Genomic DNA, 17,759 nt, shown 5'->3' with positions numbered 1-17,759 from the left:
CTGGCGGCGGTGACCGTAGGATCTGACATGCCGGCTTTACGATCGGATGTTATTCTGCCGTGTAATATTCCGAAAGCGTGTATTCGTGTGTGCGGCTGATCGTCGATTTCGACTACATCTACGTATTCATGGTGTTTTTGAGGACTTTGTACTCGCCCTCGTATCCCCAATATCTCCCTTCTCTATTTTTTCCATCGTTTTTGACTACCGAAAACTGCCCATCATGCACAAAGTCTTTCCCTCGGACTTTTTTAATTTCGAGTTTCTGCGTCTCCTTGGTACTGTTCCGTTCCAGGGTGCTGAAGTTGGAGAATGCCTCACCACCGCCAGCCATATCAAAGATGGTGACCCAGAGAGTTGGTACAAAGCCTGGAGAGAACAAGCCGAGAAGGCACAGGCTTTGGCTGAGGAAGCTGCTGCTGTCGGTGACAGGACAGGAGCATGCTGGGCTTATATCCGCTCAGCCAACTACTGGCGTGCTAGCGAGTTTCTCCTCCACTGCACTCCTAATGATCCACGCATTCTGCCTTCGTCAAAGGCCAGTGTTGAAGCTTTTGACAAAGGATGGGTCTTGCTAGATGCCACTGTCAAGAATTTAGATATTCCTTACGAGAAAGACATCAGACTACCTGGAAGACTATACGTCCCTGCCCCCCAGCACAGACTACCTGGCAAGATCCCACTCGTTCTTCAGACCGGAGGTTTCGACTCTACCCAGGAAGAACTTTACTTTTACGGTGCCGCTGGTGCTCTTCCTCGAGGCTATGCCGTCTTCAGCTTTGACGGTCCTGGCCAGGGTCTTCCTCTACGTGTCGGAAAGCTGAGCCTTCGACCAGACTGGGAGAAGGTAGTCAGCCAGGTCTTGGACTTCGTCACAGATGAAGTCGCCGCTGACTACGATCTGGATCTTGATCGCCTCGCTATCTTTGGCGCCTCATTGGGTGGCTACCTGTCACTGCGCGCTGCCGTCGATCCCCGAATCAAGGCATGCGTCTCTTGCGATGGGCCCTACGATCTATTTGAGATCACCCGCAGCCGCATGCCCGCCTGGTTCATCAACGGATGGGTGTCCGGTTGGTTGAGTGACAGCATCTTCAACTGGGTAGTCGACCGCCTTACAGCCGTCAATTTCCAGATCGCATGGGAGTTTGGTCACGGAAAATGGGTCTTTGGGGTAGACACCCCCGCAGATGTTCTCCGTGTTATGCAGCAGATTTCGCTCAAGGGCGGTTACCTCTCCAAAATCAAGTGTCCCACCTTGATCACTGGCGCAGCGGATTCTTTCTACTTCACGCCCGACCTAAACTCAAACCCCATATTTGAGGGGCTGACGTCCTTGGGACCCAACGACAAGCACTTGTGGATTGGTAAGGGAGTGGATTTTGGTGGCTTACAGGCTAAGATTGGGGCTTTGGCTGTGGTTCACCAGAAGATGTTTTCGTGGCTGGACGGTACTTTTGGGATTAAGCGGGACGCCTTATGAGAGGTGATCGGTAGCTTGCTGTAACCAATTACTTATTTTGGAAAGTTCTATGTAATCTTTCTATATCTGTCGTCGAAAATTGGGGTCAGACACTAAATTGACATGCTGGCTCGAACCTGTAAGATGCGATAATGTGAATATCGTATATTTTGGACCTGTCTTGTCTGGCTGAAATAGTACATAATCCTACGCTTAGCAAATTAGGCAATTCAGCATGTAGGTAACTTCGTTTATGTGGATACGCCGACTCAGTAGATTCCGTGTTCCTTAATTATCATACGATTCAATTAGCCGCCAGTCTGACAACCAACTGTAACCACGTGTATTCGAGATTGCTATCTGTAGTGTAACCCGAAAACAAGGAATAAGTGGAATAATTGGAGAATGCCCACTTCCCGGCTGCTATGGAACCATATTCAGGGTAGTTTCGGACAAAGAGCAATATGTTTCGTCAGGCGCAGGATGGATACAGATACGGAACACCGAATACAGCCAGACGGTTGAATTCTCTGAAGGATTTGAACCCCATGTCACGCAGGTACATGGGCATTGGAGCCGCGAGTGTTGGTTTGTAGGATCTGCCCTGTGGGTAATGGTGAATGGGTGTAGTTGTACATAGATACGGACAGTAATATAGGTAGAGTGAATAAAGACAAAGGTGTAATGAAACTGTGGGGCTGAAAACAAACTCTGTCGATCATCTGATGGTGGAGCCAAGTCGGAGGGTTTTTGAAATGCCAAGCCTGTAAGCTTACATATTGGGGTTGAAGCAGTACTCTTGAATAACTTTAAGTGATTTACTCAAGCTTTTCGAACATTCACTAGTAACAAGCAAGAAGACAGATCTCAGAGAAGATGGCACCATTTGGAACGCTCTATTCTTTCATGCCAAATGGCAGGGTCTTCAAGGTAATTTTCCTTTCTAGTTCTCCCCCGCTAGTATTTCGCACAAGCTTACCCTATATACAGATTCTGGCAGCAGCCAAACTCAACAAGCTCGACATCGAGATTCCCCCTTACCAACACTTTGTGACCAACAAGTCCACTGAGTTTCTCATCAAATTCCCCGCTGGCAAAGTTCCAGCCTTTGAGGGAGCTGACGGGTTCTGTCTTGCTGAGTCAGACGCGATCGCCAGATATGTTTCCCAATGCGGACCTCGCGCTGGTCAACTCCTTGGAGAGGACGCTATGACATCAGCAAAGATCCAACAGTGGATTTCCTTCTTCGCTGATGAGATCTACCCTGCCGTACTGGACCTCGTCATGTGGAGAGTAGGAATGACCCCCTTTGATCAATCTACTGAGGCCAAGGCACTGGCCCGATTGGAACACGCGCTGACTGTGTTGGAGAAGCAATTGGAGTTAGGCACTCGACTTGTTAGGGACGTAGTTACACTTGCTGACTTGACCGGGGCTTCTTCTCTGCTGTGGGGATTTATGCACGTTATTGATGAGCCCATGAGGAAGCAGTTCCCGAATGTTTTGACTTGGTATTTGAGCACGATTGAGAACGTTGATGTGAAGGAAGTCTTTGGAGTTCCTAACCTGATTGAGCAGAGACGCTCCGGTGCTTGATACGCTATTTTTAGATACGGTATTGGGGGAGAAACAGTCATGGATTCCCCTCTGGAAAAAAGAGCTTTGAGATTAGCTAGCGTTCAATAGAGCGACTCATCGAGCCTGTAAACTAAACATACATATAAAAACTATGAATACATTATTTATAACAAAAAGACAAACGAATCAAACCGAATAGCTATGTACAGGCGGAAACTATTGAAGAAGGATGAGAGAAAAAAGACTACCCTGTACGAAGAGGTGCAAGGCCAAAAGTACGATGCTCAAAGTCAAGCACAAGATATTGCTTCTTGAGAAATGCCCTACCCAGAAGAACCACCTTTGCATCTCCCGTATTCGTACGACCATACTTCCACACGTTGATATTGAGATAGCACACAGATCCGGTCATGTTTTCCAAACGCGTTACGTAATCATCGGGAGAAATCGTGTACTTCTTCCCTCCATCCAGCTCATAAACAAGATCAGGATATCTGTCCAGATCCTTACAGGATACAGTGTACCAGTCCTGCTTATCGGTGTTGTATCCCGTAGATCCCTGACTAAGAATCTTTGCGATGACAGCGGCGGAGGCCGGCTTGGCGCCAGTCTTCTTGACAAGGTACATGTAACCGTTGAGCGAAAGTGGAGCGCCCAGTCCTTCGGATCCTTCGTCCACAACAGCTAGTGGGGGTGTCTTTTTATCACCCTTGATAGACTTGAAAGGAACAGCATAGTTCTTGGACTTCTTTCCATCACATTCGACCCACATGCCCGTAAGCGGAGTGCTCCAGTAGTTACTGCGAGGGGGCGTAACGGGGTAAAACGCGTCGCTGAGCCATTCTGGGTTTTGGATCCTGTACGTCTGCAGCTTCTTCGTATCGTACATGATTGTATCTGTACCTCCAAAAACGAGCTGAGCATCACCACCTTGGCAGCTCGAGGTCGAAGCCAACGTGGCGCACGTATGCCAGCCAACCAAGGGTCCCATGTTGCCATCCTGCCATGCCTGGTAGTTCGCAGGCTCTGATGTTTCGGTCCGTTTCGATGGTGGAGGGGCTAAGCCGTAGATGCCACCAAATGGGACTGCAGGAACGACACTGGCGGGATACGGAAAGTTTGAGACCTGCATGAGTGTGTCACTGTTGCAGACACGCCCAATGCACACCTCATCTCGTCCGTAGTCCACGGTGAAGTTAGGGGCAAAGGCTGTGATAGGCCATGTTGTCTGCGCAAAAGAGGCGTTGCTGAATGCTTCCGAGTCACGCTCGTTGAAGAATGGTTGTTCCTGCCCCGCGCAGAGATCAGGATTGAACTCCCCGAGACATCGCCCAGATCGCACAAAGAGAGCCATCCATGTCATGTCGCTAAGCATCGTAAGCTCCTGGGGAGGTGAACCAACGGTGACGTTGAAGAGATAGCCGTAGACGTCCCAATAGGCAGGTGTTGCAACCGAGTTACCGCTGCTAAGGGAGCGGTGTTCCAATGTCAAGGCGGCTGCATGAGCCGGGACGAGAGCCCCGAGCACCGCGACCAAGATGGTAGCATCGGCAAGCATAGTTGCAGACTCGTTTGGGTAAAAGATGAACGATAAGCAAGCCGAAAAGAGTAGATTGAGGGGCAAGTGTGAGGTCTGATGATCTGTCGCTATTGCATGAACAGGGCGGTCATGCACACTTTATTGCGTTTCTTACCGACAGGCAGGTGGGAATCTCTAAAGTGAAAGGGGTCTCTCGAACAATTCTTCTTTCTACCACAAGAGAGTGCTAGTCCGCTGGGAAATGAGCGGGAAATCGATCGAACGATATCATCCTTCCTTGCAAGGCATTCCTGCTTACACCCCGTCAATAATTTTGCTTTTGATCTTATCATAGCACGAGGAGTGGAACGACGCTTGCAGGGGGGCTCAGCCTACGTATCATATCGAAGATGGTGGATGCTTGTGCTTCGCCTAATCTAAAAAGAGCGAAATCGGACGCCATGACAAAAGAGCCGGGCATATTTTTCGAACCATACTTGATCCTTCGAACGACTCGAAGCCACACGTCCTGGCCGAAAGGTGTTGCGTTTCAGACAGTTGCCCGCGGCTTAGTTCGATGACGATGAACTAAGTCAGGAATCTCTCAATAGTAGGATGTCAGTTCGGTGGCCTTGTTTGCAGTAAAGCCTGGCTTAGACAGTAGTCTAACTGGGCCTACTAATAAATTACCAAGCCTGGCTGACTGTGGTATGCAAGAAAAATCTAAGTCAAATACCCGCCTTTCACTGCCAGACTCAAATCATTCTCCAAGTTGCTTTGCATCAAGTCAGATCAACACCCTTTCCATTACCAAACGTTTCATCACTCTTCATCCATCATACCCCAAAATGTCACACTACCCGAGGCTGCTCTGTCTGCACGGCGGTGGCGCATCGTCTCGAATCATGCGTGCCCAATTTGCCAAGTTAGAATGTGCTTTGAACAACCGTTTCCAGCTTGTCTACCTTGAAGCTCCCCTAGACAGTGCCCCAGGCCCAGGTGTTCTCCCTTACTTTGAGAACTGTGGTCCATACTCCTGCTGGGTCAGCGACGACAAGACACTATCTGCTGAGGAGAAGCGGCTAGAGGAAGACAGTGCTGTTGCCTACATCAAGAGCTTCATGATTCAACATGGCCCTTTCGCCGGCATCCTGGGCTTTTCACAAGGTGCACGTGCAACGGCTAGTATTCTGCTCGAGCAACAGAGACAACCCTTCACCCACGACAACCTGTTTGGTGTTTTCTTCTGTGGCACATTTCCTCCTTTCGTACCAGAGACTCCAGAGATAAAGATACCCACTGTGCATATCCAGGGACTTTCAGATCCCTATCTTGAGGAGAGCCAGATGCTAATGAGTCACTGCACGAAACAAAGTGTTAGGAGAGTGATCAAGTTCAATGGTGGTCATCATATGCCAACAAGCCCTGATGTTATTCAACAGATTGCGGATGTCATCACGATGGTATACAGAGGGTCAAACAGGAAGAAGGTGCCAAATCTCTGGAAGAAAAAGCCTTCGATTGCTACTATTACTGCGATCGAGATTTGAGCTATGCAGGGTATTTATTTAGCTACTTTAGATAGATAGAATGAAGCGATTCAGCATACATACCGGGGCTATTTGTGCCACTATTTATATAATGCAAATTTGCTAACCCGAACTATCTCCTTTGCGATGACCTAGACATCTAGCCAACCTTGTCCAAGAGGATGTCTGTAAGCGATCGAAATTATAACTAATTTTTTATTCTAGGTCCAGGCGTTTCTGCTTAAGCTCTCAATATATAAGCACAGTGTCTTTACAAATTACTAGCACCATAAATCCGATACTAACAATGTTGACTTTATATTTCGGTTGGATGTGAGCCTACCATACCGTGAGGGAGTTAGTTTTAGTTGCAAGATATATTCACGCAGAATGCCGATGTAAGTATCCAAGGAACAATAAGACTTTCAATTTTCAGTATCTACCCTACTTCTGTGCTGTCGTTAGCAATATTCCTAAGAAAGCGAACGATATCTGTAGTCTTCGCACAACTCTCAAGCGCAGCGTCATGCTCCCAAGCATCGCGATCCCGGATATACAACGGCTGTACCACCGTGAAAGAGTAAGGGAGAAATCGTCTATGACTGATCTCGTATGTGACGTTACCACTTACACCTACCGATACCGCTGTAATAGCAGCCTCGCAAATTTGATGAATCTTGCTCTGCCAACGACCAGCGATAACTTCGTCCACCCACTGCTGCCCAAGACTGCGTTTGTGTCTCAATGTCTCAGTTGACAAAGTAGCTGTCTCAAGGTGACGACGTGCATTCATGATGATTGTGGTGGCAGGAGCTTCTCTCAGCTCCAAGACTTTCTCGCCTGAAGCAATAGCTTCGAGACCTACAGATCGACCGTGACCAAACTTGCCAACCATGGGGCTCAGAAGGGAGATCATGTCAACAACCATGGGTTTTCTTATGCCGTTAACTGCGACAGGAAGACCATCTTCAAACTCAAGTATGATCCTTTCAGGACTATGAGCTTTGCCATCTCGTGTCCACTTCCAGATATCCCCAGGCACTGAAAAGCCTTCTGGGTCATCCGCTGAGCCGTTCTCAAACTCACGACACCAAAAGTTCTCATCACCGCTGACTTTGCGATGTGCCATGTTGGGGAAACCTGCATTGGAGAGTTCCCGTGCCTTGCTGTTTCGCGAAATCGTCGATTTGACGTAAGGACTTCCGAAAGGACCTTGAAATCCATTTCGCTGGATAGACTGGCTCAGTCTAGGCAGGCTATTTTGAGAAAGGTTGGCCGTATCTAGTAATAGTCCAGCACCGACCTTGTTCGCATAGTTGGTGATTCGACCAGCAATGACAGGGCGACTCAAGGAGCTGCTGACTGGGTATAGATCGTAAGCCATAGCGTGGGCACGAATAGCCTCTTCAACATTCCCAACGAATGGCTCTACGCCAGAAAGACATCGAAATGTTGCTTTCTACTTGGCAGCAAGTGTCTCCAACGTCACTATATCGATTCCTTCGCCAACATCGACAACCACGATGTGAATGTTGGAAAACCCGAGTTTGTGGAGACGGTAGATAAGATAAGTACTGTCCAACCTACCGCTGCACATAGCAGCGACCAGAGTCTTACGATCACAATAGAGATCAATATCTTCAAAACTCTCTATACGAAGGCCTGCTGGTGCAGGAAGAGAGATTCTATGGCCGTTAGAGACATACTCTTTGGAAAAAAGATCCTTTACAAGTTTTACATTAGTCTTGCTGAACGTAGGTTTGATAATGTCAACTGGATGCTCCTGAACTGTTGTTAGCTACATCTGGGTTCCAGCAGGAGGTCAAACTACCATCTTATTTGAGCTTATTTCTAGAGTTGTGAGGAGTGTGATGGAGATAGACTAAATTGTATTATAGATAAATATCTGTTTTTATGGCAAGCTATTAAGAAATTCGGATCTAATGCAAGGAGAAATACTACAGCATGCTAGCTAAGCTATCTGGCTCTACTCTATCAACAAAAATATCGACGAGTACCCATTGAAGATCGTATCATTACATCATGTATCGCTATCACCGACCGCGGCAAGTGAAATGGATTTGCTCGCTCATACGAGAGATCGAGGGCAGGATAAAACGTTCATACAAGAGATGCCAAACAAAAAAATGATGTATCGCAATATTTTCCAGAACATGGTGCGACAGGTTTGAAGGAATGAACTTACATGCGGTTAAAGAGTTTGGCCTCAAGGTGTTTCGAGTTTGACAGTTATGGCACCAGAAGTGACAGTAGATAGGGTTGCAAAAGGCTCTACTTGCTCCCCTGGTGAGACCCGACTATGCACCTTGCTGGGGTAGCATGGTACAAAGAGAGTGCAATCTTGTGGCGCCATTTTGGCATTCTAGAGCTTTCTGAAAGGATTCGGGTAACATTGCAGGTCTCGTTCTGAAGCTTGCTGGTGAGAGAAGTTGTGGGACTGATGAGATTATGAGAAGCCGCTTTCGGTAATTCGTGCACGTAAGATCGGTGTGGATATGCAAATGCGGATGGTTTAGCATGGCATGATGTCGGAGGATTCTAGGTAAGAATTTTCCGAAGGATTCACCTGCAGCGTAGTACTGGTAGTATTCCTGACCAGGGGGCTGATAGCCAATACTTGCAAGGTTTCGACCACTTTCTCTAAAAGCTTCCGACTGCCCTTCGGCTTTTCCAATTACAATAATTCTTTTTTTGACCAAAAGAGATGCCTGTGTGGAACCGTCCGATGTATTGTCAGAAAATCGTGCCATTTTAACTGTGGCTCGGTTTGTGTTAGAGAAACCTTGAGTCAGTATCGGCAAAGATCAGCGGCTATGCTCTTGTCTTGTTGTAAACATGTCTCCAGGATATTTACGGAGGAGACTACATCACCCACTCACCCCAATTATAGAACGAACTTCATTTACCACTGGGCGGTTCAAGTTGATATATAGTAGAAAATTCACTTCTTGTTTCTCACTGTATCGCTGTGTCATTTCTCGTTACCTCCATATTCAGAAAATACGGCTGCCATGGATCATTTTTCGCCCGTGGTAGAGAGCCCAACGCCAGAGGAACCACCATCACCATCGCCGCCGGGCCCTGCACCTAACAAAAAAGGTGCTCGCTTTTGGCTCATCTTCGTCGCAATTGCTTTGACTACATTCCTTGCTGCCCTCGATACATCCATCATTTCCACCGCTTTACCCACTATCGCGGCGGACTTGGGTTCTGAATCTCTTTACGTATGGATCATTGACTCCTATCTCTTGGCCTCAACAGCCACTATCCCCATCTTCGCTCAAGCTGCCAACATCTATGGCCGCCGTAGCCTTACTCTCATCGCTGTTTGTGTCTTCACACTCGGCAGCGGCCTATGTGGCGGTGCGCACAACACTGCTATGATGGTCGGTGGTCGCGCTGTCCAAGGTATTGGCGGTGGAGGCGTTCTCACCATGTCGGAAATAGTTGTGTGTGATATGGTCTCTATCAGAGAAAGAGGCATGTATGCGGGTATCATTGGCGGAGTATGGGCCATCGCCGCAGTCGTCGCTCCTGTCATGGGCGGTGCTTTTGCCCAAAACATTTCCTGGAGATGGATCTTCTACATCAACTTGCCCATCGCTGGAGTTGCCCTTGTTGCATTGGGTTTGTTTCTCAAACTGACTCGGCCGCCATCTGGTACTTTCAAGGAGCAGATAAGCAGGATCGACTGGGGAGGAAGTATCCTCTTGATTGGGTCCGTCGCGTCCATTGTCCTCGCTTTGAGCTGGGGTGGTTCTGAAAATGCTTGGTCAGACTGGCAAACCATTTTTCCTCTTGTCATAGGCCTTGTTGCTCTCGTCGCATTCTTCGCGTACCAGGGAGCTCCCTGGCTGAAAGAACCGACCATGCCCCTAAGACTATTTGGTAATCGGACATCATCCACACTGCTTGTCATCAGCTTCATCCACAGCTTGCTGCTGTACTGGATTTGTTATTTCCTCCCAGTCTATTTTCAGGCCGTCAAGGAAGCTAGCCCTACCCGCTCGGCCGTCATGTTGTTCCCTATTGCCTGCACCAGTGCTCCTGGAGGTGTCGCTGCTGGCATTACCATCACCAAGACGGGCAAGTACCGCATATGGCATTTCTCTGGGTTCGTCCTCATGTCAATCGCGTGCGGCCTGTTTACTCTCCTTGATGAGAACTCTTCCACTGGACGATGGGTAGGATTCCAGATCGTCTTTGGACTTGGCACTGGGTTTGTCTTCACCAGTACTTTGCCTCCAATTTTGGCCAGTCTTCCTGACTCGGACGTGGCCACAGCGACTGGCGCATGGACCTTCATTCGGAATTTTGGGTCTATCTGGGGTGTTGCAATCCCAGCTGCTGTATTTAACAACCACGTCAATCATGCAGCGCCCGACATCTCAGATGAAGGAGTCAGGAGTCTTCTTGTAAATGGTGGCGCATATGAACATGCGACTCAATACTTTTTGAAGACACTTGACTCTAGTCCAAGACTTAAAGATGAAGTGGTTCAGGTATACTTGAATGGGCTAAAGGTTGTCTGGCAGACATCCATCGCTTTCTGTTTGTTGGGCTTTTTACTTTGCTTCTTTGTCCGTTCACTGACATTGCGAGATGAGCTGAACACGGAATTCGGGTTGCAGGAGGAGAAAAAGGAGTCTAGTCAGATCAAGTCGAGTGAAGAAGGTGTCGCAAGAACCTGATTGTGGAAACCCACAGGTATCTGGGCATAGCTTTAACTATCTCTATGTAAGAATAATTTAATCTTGGTTTGTATGGAGTCCATTCAATGCACCGCAAATGTGTTTCGCAGTTGTGACAGTTGAGACACTGCCGACCGCTGACATCTTTGTTAGCGAGTAACTTCCAGCGGACCTAGTGCTAGCTCAGGCTTAGTCCCCCCTACCCCACTGTAACCTCAGGGCACTTTGCCACTATAATTTGATCAGCACAGCACTCCAATTTCTGCTATAAAACACTTCACCTTCCAATTCGTTCCAGTCGTTGTGATCTTTCTCTTGACTCAATTCAATTCTGGAATCACACATCGCTTGCAATGGACTTTACTACTTTCTATAATATTATCGCCGGTAACCCTCGTGGTTCCGATACTACTACGTCGGGTACAAGCCCTCTCAATCAATCATCTTTCTGGCCTGCTCCCGTGGCTACAGCAAACGACGTTGAAGATGCCGTGCGCGCTGCAAAAGAAGCATTTCCTGCGTGGTCTCAAACGTCTTACAAGCAGCGAACAGACCTTTTGGAACGATTTGCCGACGTCTACCTTTCTCATGCCAGCAACTTTTGTCAATTACTTGCTACAGAGTGCGGAAGATCAGTAAGCAATAATTTTTCTCCCTTTAAATTACCTTGGTACTGATACTGTACAGGTCGAAAAAGCAGCCATCGAAGTGTATTTTGCTGCACAATGGCTGCGATATCCATGTTTGTACCAGTGCCACCCTGGCTGAGACAATCAATCTTTCTGACTGAACAAGCTAAATACAACCTTCCTGAAGAAGTGATTGAAGACAATGAGAAGACGGTTGTCATTAGTCATGAGCCTCTTGGGGTAGTTGCAGCTATTTGCCCATGGAATTGTAAGTCAATCTCCGGAATAAGATCGTGTAGATGGTTGCTGACGCTACCTCGTGACAGTTCCATTGATGCTTGGTAAATACTCAACTCACTGCAAGAACAACACAAGATATTTAGTTGACCGTTCTCTAGCAATCGGGAAAATTGCGCCAGCTCTAGCCACGGGAAACTGCGTTATCCTCAAACCCTCGTAAGCCAACAGTCTCAACTCACATCTTTTGATTATGTGCCTATGGCTGATTTGACAAAGGCCGTTCACTCCATACTCGTCTCTTAAGCTCGCAGAGCTCGCCCAGCAAGTGTTTCCTCCGGCAGTTCTACAAGTCCTCCATGGAGACAACGAACTGGGTCCTTTATTAGTCAAGAACCCTGATATTCGCAAGATTTCTTTCACTGGATCTACGGCTACAGGAAAAAGGATTCTGAAAGATGGAGCAGACACCATGAAGCGAATTACCCTTGAGACGTGAGTATACATCAGAGACGCTGTACTCACCGCTAACTTGTAAAGCGCTGGTAACAATGCTTCTATTGTCCTTCCCGACGTTGACCTCAAGGCCATCATTCCTCAAATTTCTGGAGGTCTATGGTTCAATGCTGGACAGGTCTGCGCCGCCACACGTCGTCTGTACATTCATCAAGATATTTTCGACGAGGCAGTGGCTCAGCTTGAGGAGGCTACAGCGGGGGCAGCCAAGGACCTTGTCTCAGGTGTCGGGCCAATTCAAAATCAGGTGCAATATGAGAAGCTCAAACAGGCACTCGCTGACGCAAGACAAGCTGGCTGTGAACTGTTATCGCCGGCTCGGACGGAACCGGAAGAAGGATTCTTTATCCAGCCGACCATCGTCAAGGACCCATCACCACATGCTGACATCGCTCAACAAGAAAACTTTGGTACGTCAGACCCGCCATCCATCGATGGGCCCATTCCAAGAATCACACTGGATGATCTTACCGAAGAATGACAAAATCGCTGACATGATCCCATCAGGCCCCATCGTCTCGTGCATCAAATTCTCATCCATCGATGAAGCCGTAGCAATGGCCAATAGTAGCAACAGCGGTCTTGCTGCTAGTGTGTGGAGCAAGGATGTATCGGCCGCCAGGCGCGTGGCGTCTTCTCTCGAGGCTGGCAACGTCTACGTTAACGGACCGCCCCGTCCTGATCCTCATGTACCGTTTGGGGGGCATAAGCAGAGTGGTCTGGGCGTTGAGTATGGGCTGCAGGGCTTAGTATCGTTCTGCCAAACAAGGTCCACGTACCTGTACAAGTAGAGATAGAGCTACGCCTATTCCTAACATGAAATATCACTCCCCTCCATTTACCTGAATAATTCACGATCCTTTTTATGGAGAACTTTTAGTGCATCTCATCCCGTCTTTCTTCACCCACAGTGTTCCAAGGAAACATACGAATGTCCATTTACGGGTAAACCACAATTTACACGCCCTCCTTACATCTCGCAGCTAAGCGAGCTAATTTCTCACATTAGACTGGTCTATGTGTGGCTGAAGGATCAGCAAAAAGAATGGAGAACAAGATCCTACTGTAACCTCGTGTAATATTCCGTGTTGCTGCGTTCCACTTGTTTACTCTATACCTTTTTTTAGTTCCTCACTCGACCGGAGGGTTTTGTTTGTCATACGACCGAAACAAGTTACGAAACGCGCCCACCAGCTCACTCCTGCAAATGTCAGTGCTCAAATCGTTTGTTTCGGGGGCTGCCGGCCAGGTGGATGGTACGGTCTGATCAAAATCGTTGTCCCGATAAGGACATGCCCTACTGGGAGGATTGAGTTAGTGGTACGGGGGGCCTATGAGTAGCGGCTTATATGCCACGTATAGAGCGTACATTCTCCCTACTGCTTTTGTTCGATCCTATCTTTCCTGGGCCAGAGCAGCTTTCACGATACGAGGCCCATTCCATTATGTGGTCTAAACCACTACAAGAACACCTTGGTCGAATGACTCCTTCACTCCCGCCCAATGTCTCCGAGGCCGTGAGTAACTTGACTATAACGCAAGGCTTTGCCGCATTCGTTGTTTTGTTCATTGTAGTGCCTAGAGTATTCGAGGTAAGATACTACCACGGAACTTTTGGGTTTGTAACTCACTAACGTCTTCCAGCTTCTGAAAAATATTTTCTCACCCGTCAGCCACATCCCTGGTCCTCTCATCAACAAGCTAAGCCCATGGCCTTTGGAGATTGCCACATTCAAGGGAAAGAGGTAAGCGTTCAGAGCAATGCACAAATCATGATCGAAACTCTGACAGCTCATAGCCATCGATTTGCCCGTGCTCTTCACCAGAAGTATGGCCCTATTGTTGTGCTTGCGCCCAACATGATTTCAGTTGGTGACGCCAACGAGATCAAACGAATCATCCAGAATGAGGACTGGGTAAAGTCTGAAACCATCTATGGCAACTTCAGACAAGACCCAAAACGTCCGACACTCCTCGCTTTCACTGAAAAGAAGGCTTACTCAAGACGTAAGCGTATGCTGTCTTCAATGTTTGGTATCCGCTATATTCGTAGCCTTGAACCGCTCATGAAGTCATGCGTCGATGCTGGTGTTGCCCATCTTGACAAGCTTTGTGAGAACTCTTCCAACAGCACTGTCATCAACCTTCAGCACTTCATCCACGGGTTGGCCATTGACACTATCGGTGCCACTACTTTTGGTGGTAGCTTTCACGTCGTTGAAAATGGAAGTCACCCTCTTCCTTCTCGACTCAAGGCGGGTATGAAGATCTCAGCTGTGATGCAGCTCATCTCGTGGATCAAGTACATCCCTTTCCTTCCGAAACGAGATCCTTATATCGAAGAATTCACATTCAACATTGTTGATAAGCGTCGCAAGGAGTCTGGGGATGTCAAACACCAAGACCTACTACAGCATCTTGTTGATGTCAGTGACGATTCTCCTGGTTCCGAGTTCCGCACCTCGGACGTCCAGGATGAGAGCGTCATTCTTTTGGCAGCTGGTAGCGAGACAACCGCTAATGCCGAACTCTTCACCATTATGCAGCTTCTTAAGCATCCCAATGTTATGAAGAAGCTGGTTGAAGAAGTTGACAAATGGTACCCTCCCAGCGAGCCCGACCGTCAAACGGAATGCGCCTATTCCCAAGCAGGAATGACATATCTTCAAGCCTGCATCGATGAAACCATGCGTCTCGTCCCGGGCCAGGCCACGGGAAGTCCCCGCGAGGCATCTAAGCAGGAAACCGTGCTTGGATACCGCATCCCGACGGGCACTACCGTTTTCCCCAATACTCAAGAGGCACACCTCAACTCCGATAACTGGAAGAATCCCCACAAGTACATTCCTGAGCGCTGGCTTGACATCTACGCGCAGAATCAGACCTCGGCTGTACCGTATTGGCCATTCTCAGCGGGCAGCCGGATATGTGTCGGCAAGAATTTTGCATTCCAGGAGATGCACATTTCTCTCACAACACTTCTGCGCAAGTTTACTTTTGAGTATGTCCCGGGGCAGGACGAAACGACTGTGTTCCGTATTGCGCAACAGTTACAGTCGAACTCGTATGAGGTGAAGGTCAAGAAGAGGTTTGTCTAGACTTTTAACAGGCTACAAACGGCACTCGTGCTGGGATAGCTGGGAGTCTTGAAAATTTCTCTATGGTTAGTGCATTGAGCATGTTGACGAGAGGTGATATGATCTTGTGCAAAAAGAAAATCAGATAAGCAAATTACTTTAGTTTAAAGACCATAGATATGTTCTGATGAACGGTTCCTTTACAGCATGAAACTGATAAAGAAAATGTTTCCAACAGGCCGTGTGGGAGTTGTAATTCGTCCAATCAGTTAATAAATTTCCCAATCTAACTGGATCCATTAAATCCTTCGCAGTGGTCAAGGCAGCGGCAAGTATATAAACTTGGGCTCCCACCCAGACTTGAACTTCCCAACTCACTCACTTTTACAATCCGTCTTCCTCTCTTACTAACCATGTCAGACAAGGCCATTCAAAACAACGTACCCATGCAAGGGCAAGGAGCTTACAGCTCCCACGCTGCTTTGCAGCACGAAGCGATGCTTCATGCCCTGCCTCTATTCCAGCAAGCTGCAAAGACTATAGTGGAGCGTGGAGTTAATCGCACAACCATTATCGAGTATGGATCTGCCCACGGCAATAACTCGTAAGTAACTCGAAACAAATCAATGTCTGCATATTGATCAGCCTTCAGGTTAGAACCTATCCAAATCATACTCGAAGCAACTCCTTCACGTCAAATGGAGCTACTCTTCAGTGACCGTCCAGAGAACGACTTTGGTACTCTGTCTACCACGATCATATCGTGGGCCGATTCGTTGGACAAAACGGAATTCCCTCATCCACTCTTCCTGAACATGATACCTCGAAACTTCTACCAGAAGGTCATTCCTCCTCAATCTGCACATCTTGGCTTTTCGCTCGCCGCTCTTCACCATCTTGATCACGTTCCCCCTCCTACTGGCGTCCAATCGGAGGATGATCAGCAGCTTCAAAAGCAAGCCCATCTTGATCTATGCACCTTTTTGGACCTTCGTGCCCAGGAGATCGCCTCGGGCGGCTCTCTTGTTCTCTCATTCGTCGGTCAAGCTTCTTCTGGTTACGAAAACTACAGTGGACCTGTCGACGCGTGCCGCAACGCCATGATCCAGATGGTCCAGCAAGGAACCATCCCAGTTTCAGTAGTCGCAGCCTTTCGTGTGCCTACCTACAACCGTACTCTGGATGATGTGAGAAAGGCCCTGGACGAGATGAGCAACGTTTGGGAAGTTCATGATCTTTTCGAAGATGATGTCACTCATCCTGCCATTCATAACTTGAGAAAGAAACAGGCTCAGGACAAAGATGCCAGTCAAGATTACGCCAATATCGTTATTGACTGGATGATGGCTGTTTGCTCTGGTTACTTTCTGAAGGCTCTCAAAGTTGGTAACCAAGGGCGTTACAGTGTAGAGGAGGAGAAGAAGCTGTTGGACGATTGGGTTGCCAGGACCAAGGAGCTGTTTATTCAAGATCATAAAGATGAGGAGGTTGTTTGTTCATTTGTCTACGTTCGTTTAGGTAAGCTCTAGTTGGCAAGCTTGAGCTTGGTTAAACTGAACTAGGTAGGTTATTGCAGTATAGATATATACATTTGGGTAAACTGATAATAAATAGCCAGAGGCAGTAATATTAAAGAAACTTGTAAAGACAAGTTAATTAGAGTAGATGTTTTTTATTTTTCTAACTTATCCTAGGATAAAGTAAGATACGTGTTAGTCTTGGGGCAAAGAACCTTGCCTGTAAAGATAGCCTAGTTCTGCAGTCCTAAATCAACTTTAGCAGAGTTAATTTTATTTAACCTACTTTAACTCTAGCAGGGTTAATATTACAATCTAACAAGTAGATTAGTTACCCTATATATACCCCTACATTTTTTACTAATTATATTAACAGGATATTTAATAACAATTAGTACTAAGCCTTAATAATTAGCACTAATCTAATATAATTAGTACTAATCTACTAAAATTAGTACTAATCCTAAGATAACCTTACTAATTACCTATAAGTTACCTAAGTATATATACCTTTACTTAGTATTAGTTAATATACTTAGCTTAATAGCTATTAATAATACTTCTTTACCTAAATACCTTTTATTTACTATTAAGAGATATAATACTAATATATTACTTAGTATTATACCCTATAACTCTATTAAATATAAACTTAGAATAGATTAGTTTACCTATTTAGAAACCTAACTATTATATATTAATAGCTCTTATTTAAACTATACTATATTAAATAACTAAGTAATATTATACTATTAAGATAACTAGTAATACTAAACTAATACCTTTATATACTAAAGCTATACTTAGCTCTGTAGAACTCCTTATTAAGATATAGTAGTTACGTAATATTATTAATACCCTATAGGCTTAGGTTAATAAATAGCCTATAGCTACTCTATAGCCCCTACTAGTACTATAACCTAAAAGGAACTTAGGTAAAGTACTTAAACCCCCTAAGCTAGAACCCTTTATAGGTAAAGTAG

The 17,759-nt window shown here is 46.8% G+C and overlaps 8 protein-coding genes across 8 annotated transcripts; 6 read left to right on the top strand and 2 right to left on the bottom strand.

The window, feature by feature from the left end:
• Positions 1-223: 223 nt before the first annotated feature.
• FIESC28_05254 (uncharacterized protein) lies at positions 224-3,058 on the top strand (the record flags this gene model as incomplete). The annotated part of the gene is made up of 3 exons (XM_031159401.1): positions 224-1,451; positions 2,309-2,392; positions 2,463-3,058. The coding sequence occupies 3 exons, from the start codon at positions 224-226 to the stop codon at positions 3,056-3,058; spliced, it is 1,908 nt and encodes a 635-aa protein (XP_031016472.1).
• Positions 3,059-3,284: 226 nt separating this feature from the next.
• Positions 3,285-4,598, bottom strand: FIESC28_05253 (uncharacterized protein; the record flags this gene model as incomplete). The annotated part of the gene is made up of 1 exon (XM_031159400.1): positions 3,285-4,598. The coding sequence occupies one exon, from the start codon at positions 4,596-4,598 to the stop codon at positions 3,285-3,287; it is 1,314 nt and encodes a 437-aa protein (XP_031016471.1).
• Positions 4,599-5,407: 809 nt separating this feature from the next.
• Positions 5,408-6,109, top strand: FIESC28_05252 (uncharacterized protein; the record flags this gene model as incomplete). Its single annotated transcript, XM_031159399.1, has 1 exon — positions 5,408-6,109. The coding sequence occupies one exon, from the start codon at positions 5,408-5,410 to the stop codon at positions 6,107-6,109; it is 702 nt and encodes a 233-aa protein (XP_031016470.1).
• Positions 6,110-6,527: 418 nt separating this feature from the next.
• Positions 6,528-7,472, bottom strand: FIESC28_05251 (uncharacterized protein; the record flags this gene model as incomplete). The annotated part of the gene is made up of 1 exon (XM_031159398.1): positions 6,528-7,472. One exon carries the CDS (start codon positions 7,470-7,472, stop codon positions 6,528-6,530), a length of 945 nt encoding a protein of 314 aa, XP_031016469.1.
• A 1,648-nt stretch (positions 7,473-9,120) lies between these two features.
• On the top strand, positions 9,121-10,800 carry FIESC28_05250 (uncharacterized protein; the record flags this gene model as incomplete). Its single annotated transcript, XM_031159397.1, has 1 exon — positions 9,121-10,800. One exon carries the CDS (start codon positions 9,121-9,123, stop codon positions 10,798-10,800), a length of 1,680 nt encoding a protein of 559 aa, XP_031016468.1.
• A 353-nt stretch (positions 10,801-11,153) lies between these two features.
• FIESC28_05249 (uncharacterized protein) lies at positions 11,154-12,973 on the top strand (the record flags this gene model as incomplete). The annotated part of the gene is made up of 8 exons (XM_031159396.1): positions 11,154-11,435; positions 11,488-11,542; positions 11,596-11,697; positions 11,756-11,770; positions 11,828-11,885; positions 11,946-12,161; positions 12,207-12,592; positions 12,690-12,973. 8 exons carry the CDS (start codon positions 11,154-11,156, stop codon positions 12,971-12,973), a joined length of 1,398 nt encoding a protein of 465 aa, XP_031016467.1.
• Positions 12,974-13,627: 654 nt separating this feature from the next.
• FIESC28_05248 (uncharacterized protein) lies at positions 13,628-15,280 on the top strand (the record flags this gene model as incomplete). The annotated part of the gene is made up of 3 exons (XM_031159395.1): positions 13,628-13,774; positions 13,827-13,927; positions 13,981-15,280. 3 exons carry the CDS (start codon positions 13,628-13,630, stop codon positions 15,278-15,280), a joined length of 1,548 nt encoding a protein of 515 aa, XP_031016466.1.
• A 392-nt stretch (positions 15,281-15,672) lies between these two features.
• FIESC28_05247 (uncharacterized protein) lies at positions 15,673-16,788 on the top strand (the record flags this gene model as incomplete). The annotated part of the gene is made up of 2 exons (XM_031159394.1): positions 15,673-15,863; positions 15,912-16,788. 2 exons carry the CDS (start codon positions 15,673-15,675, stop codon positions 16,786-16,788), a joined length of 1,068 nt encoding a protein of 355 aa, XP_031016465.1.
• Positions 16,789-17,759: the final 971 nt, after the last annotated feature.

This window comes from Fusarium coffeatum (genome assembly GCF_003316985.1).
Source record: "Fusarium coffeatum strain FIESC_28 chromosome Unknown BRIP53273_contig_113, whole genome shotgun sequence".
Lineage (NCBI taxonomy): Eukaryota > Fungi > Ascomycota > Sordariomycetes > Hypocreales > Nectriaceae > Fusarium > Fusarium coffeatum.
Note: the sequence above shows the minus strand (reverse complement) of the source record. Positions and strands in the feature narration are given on the sequence as shown.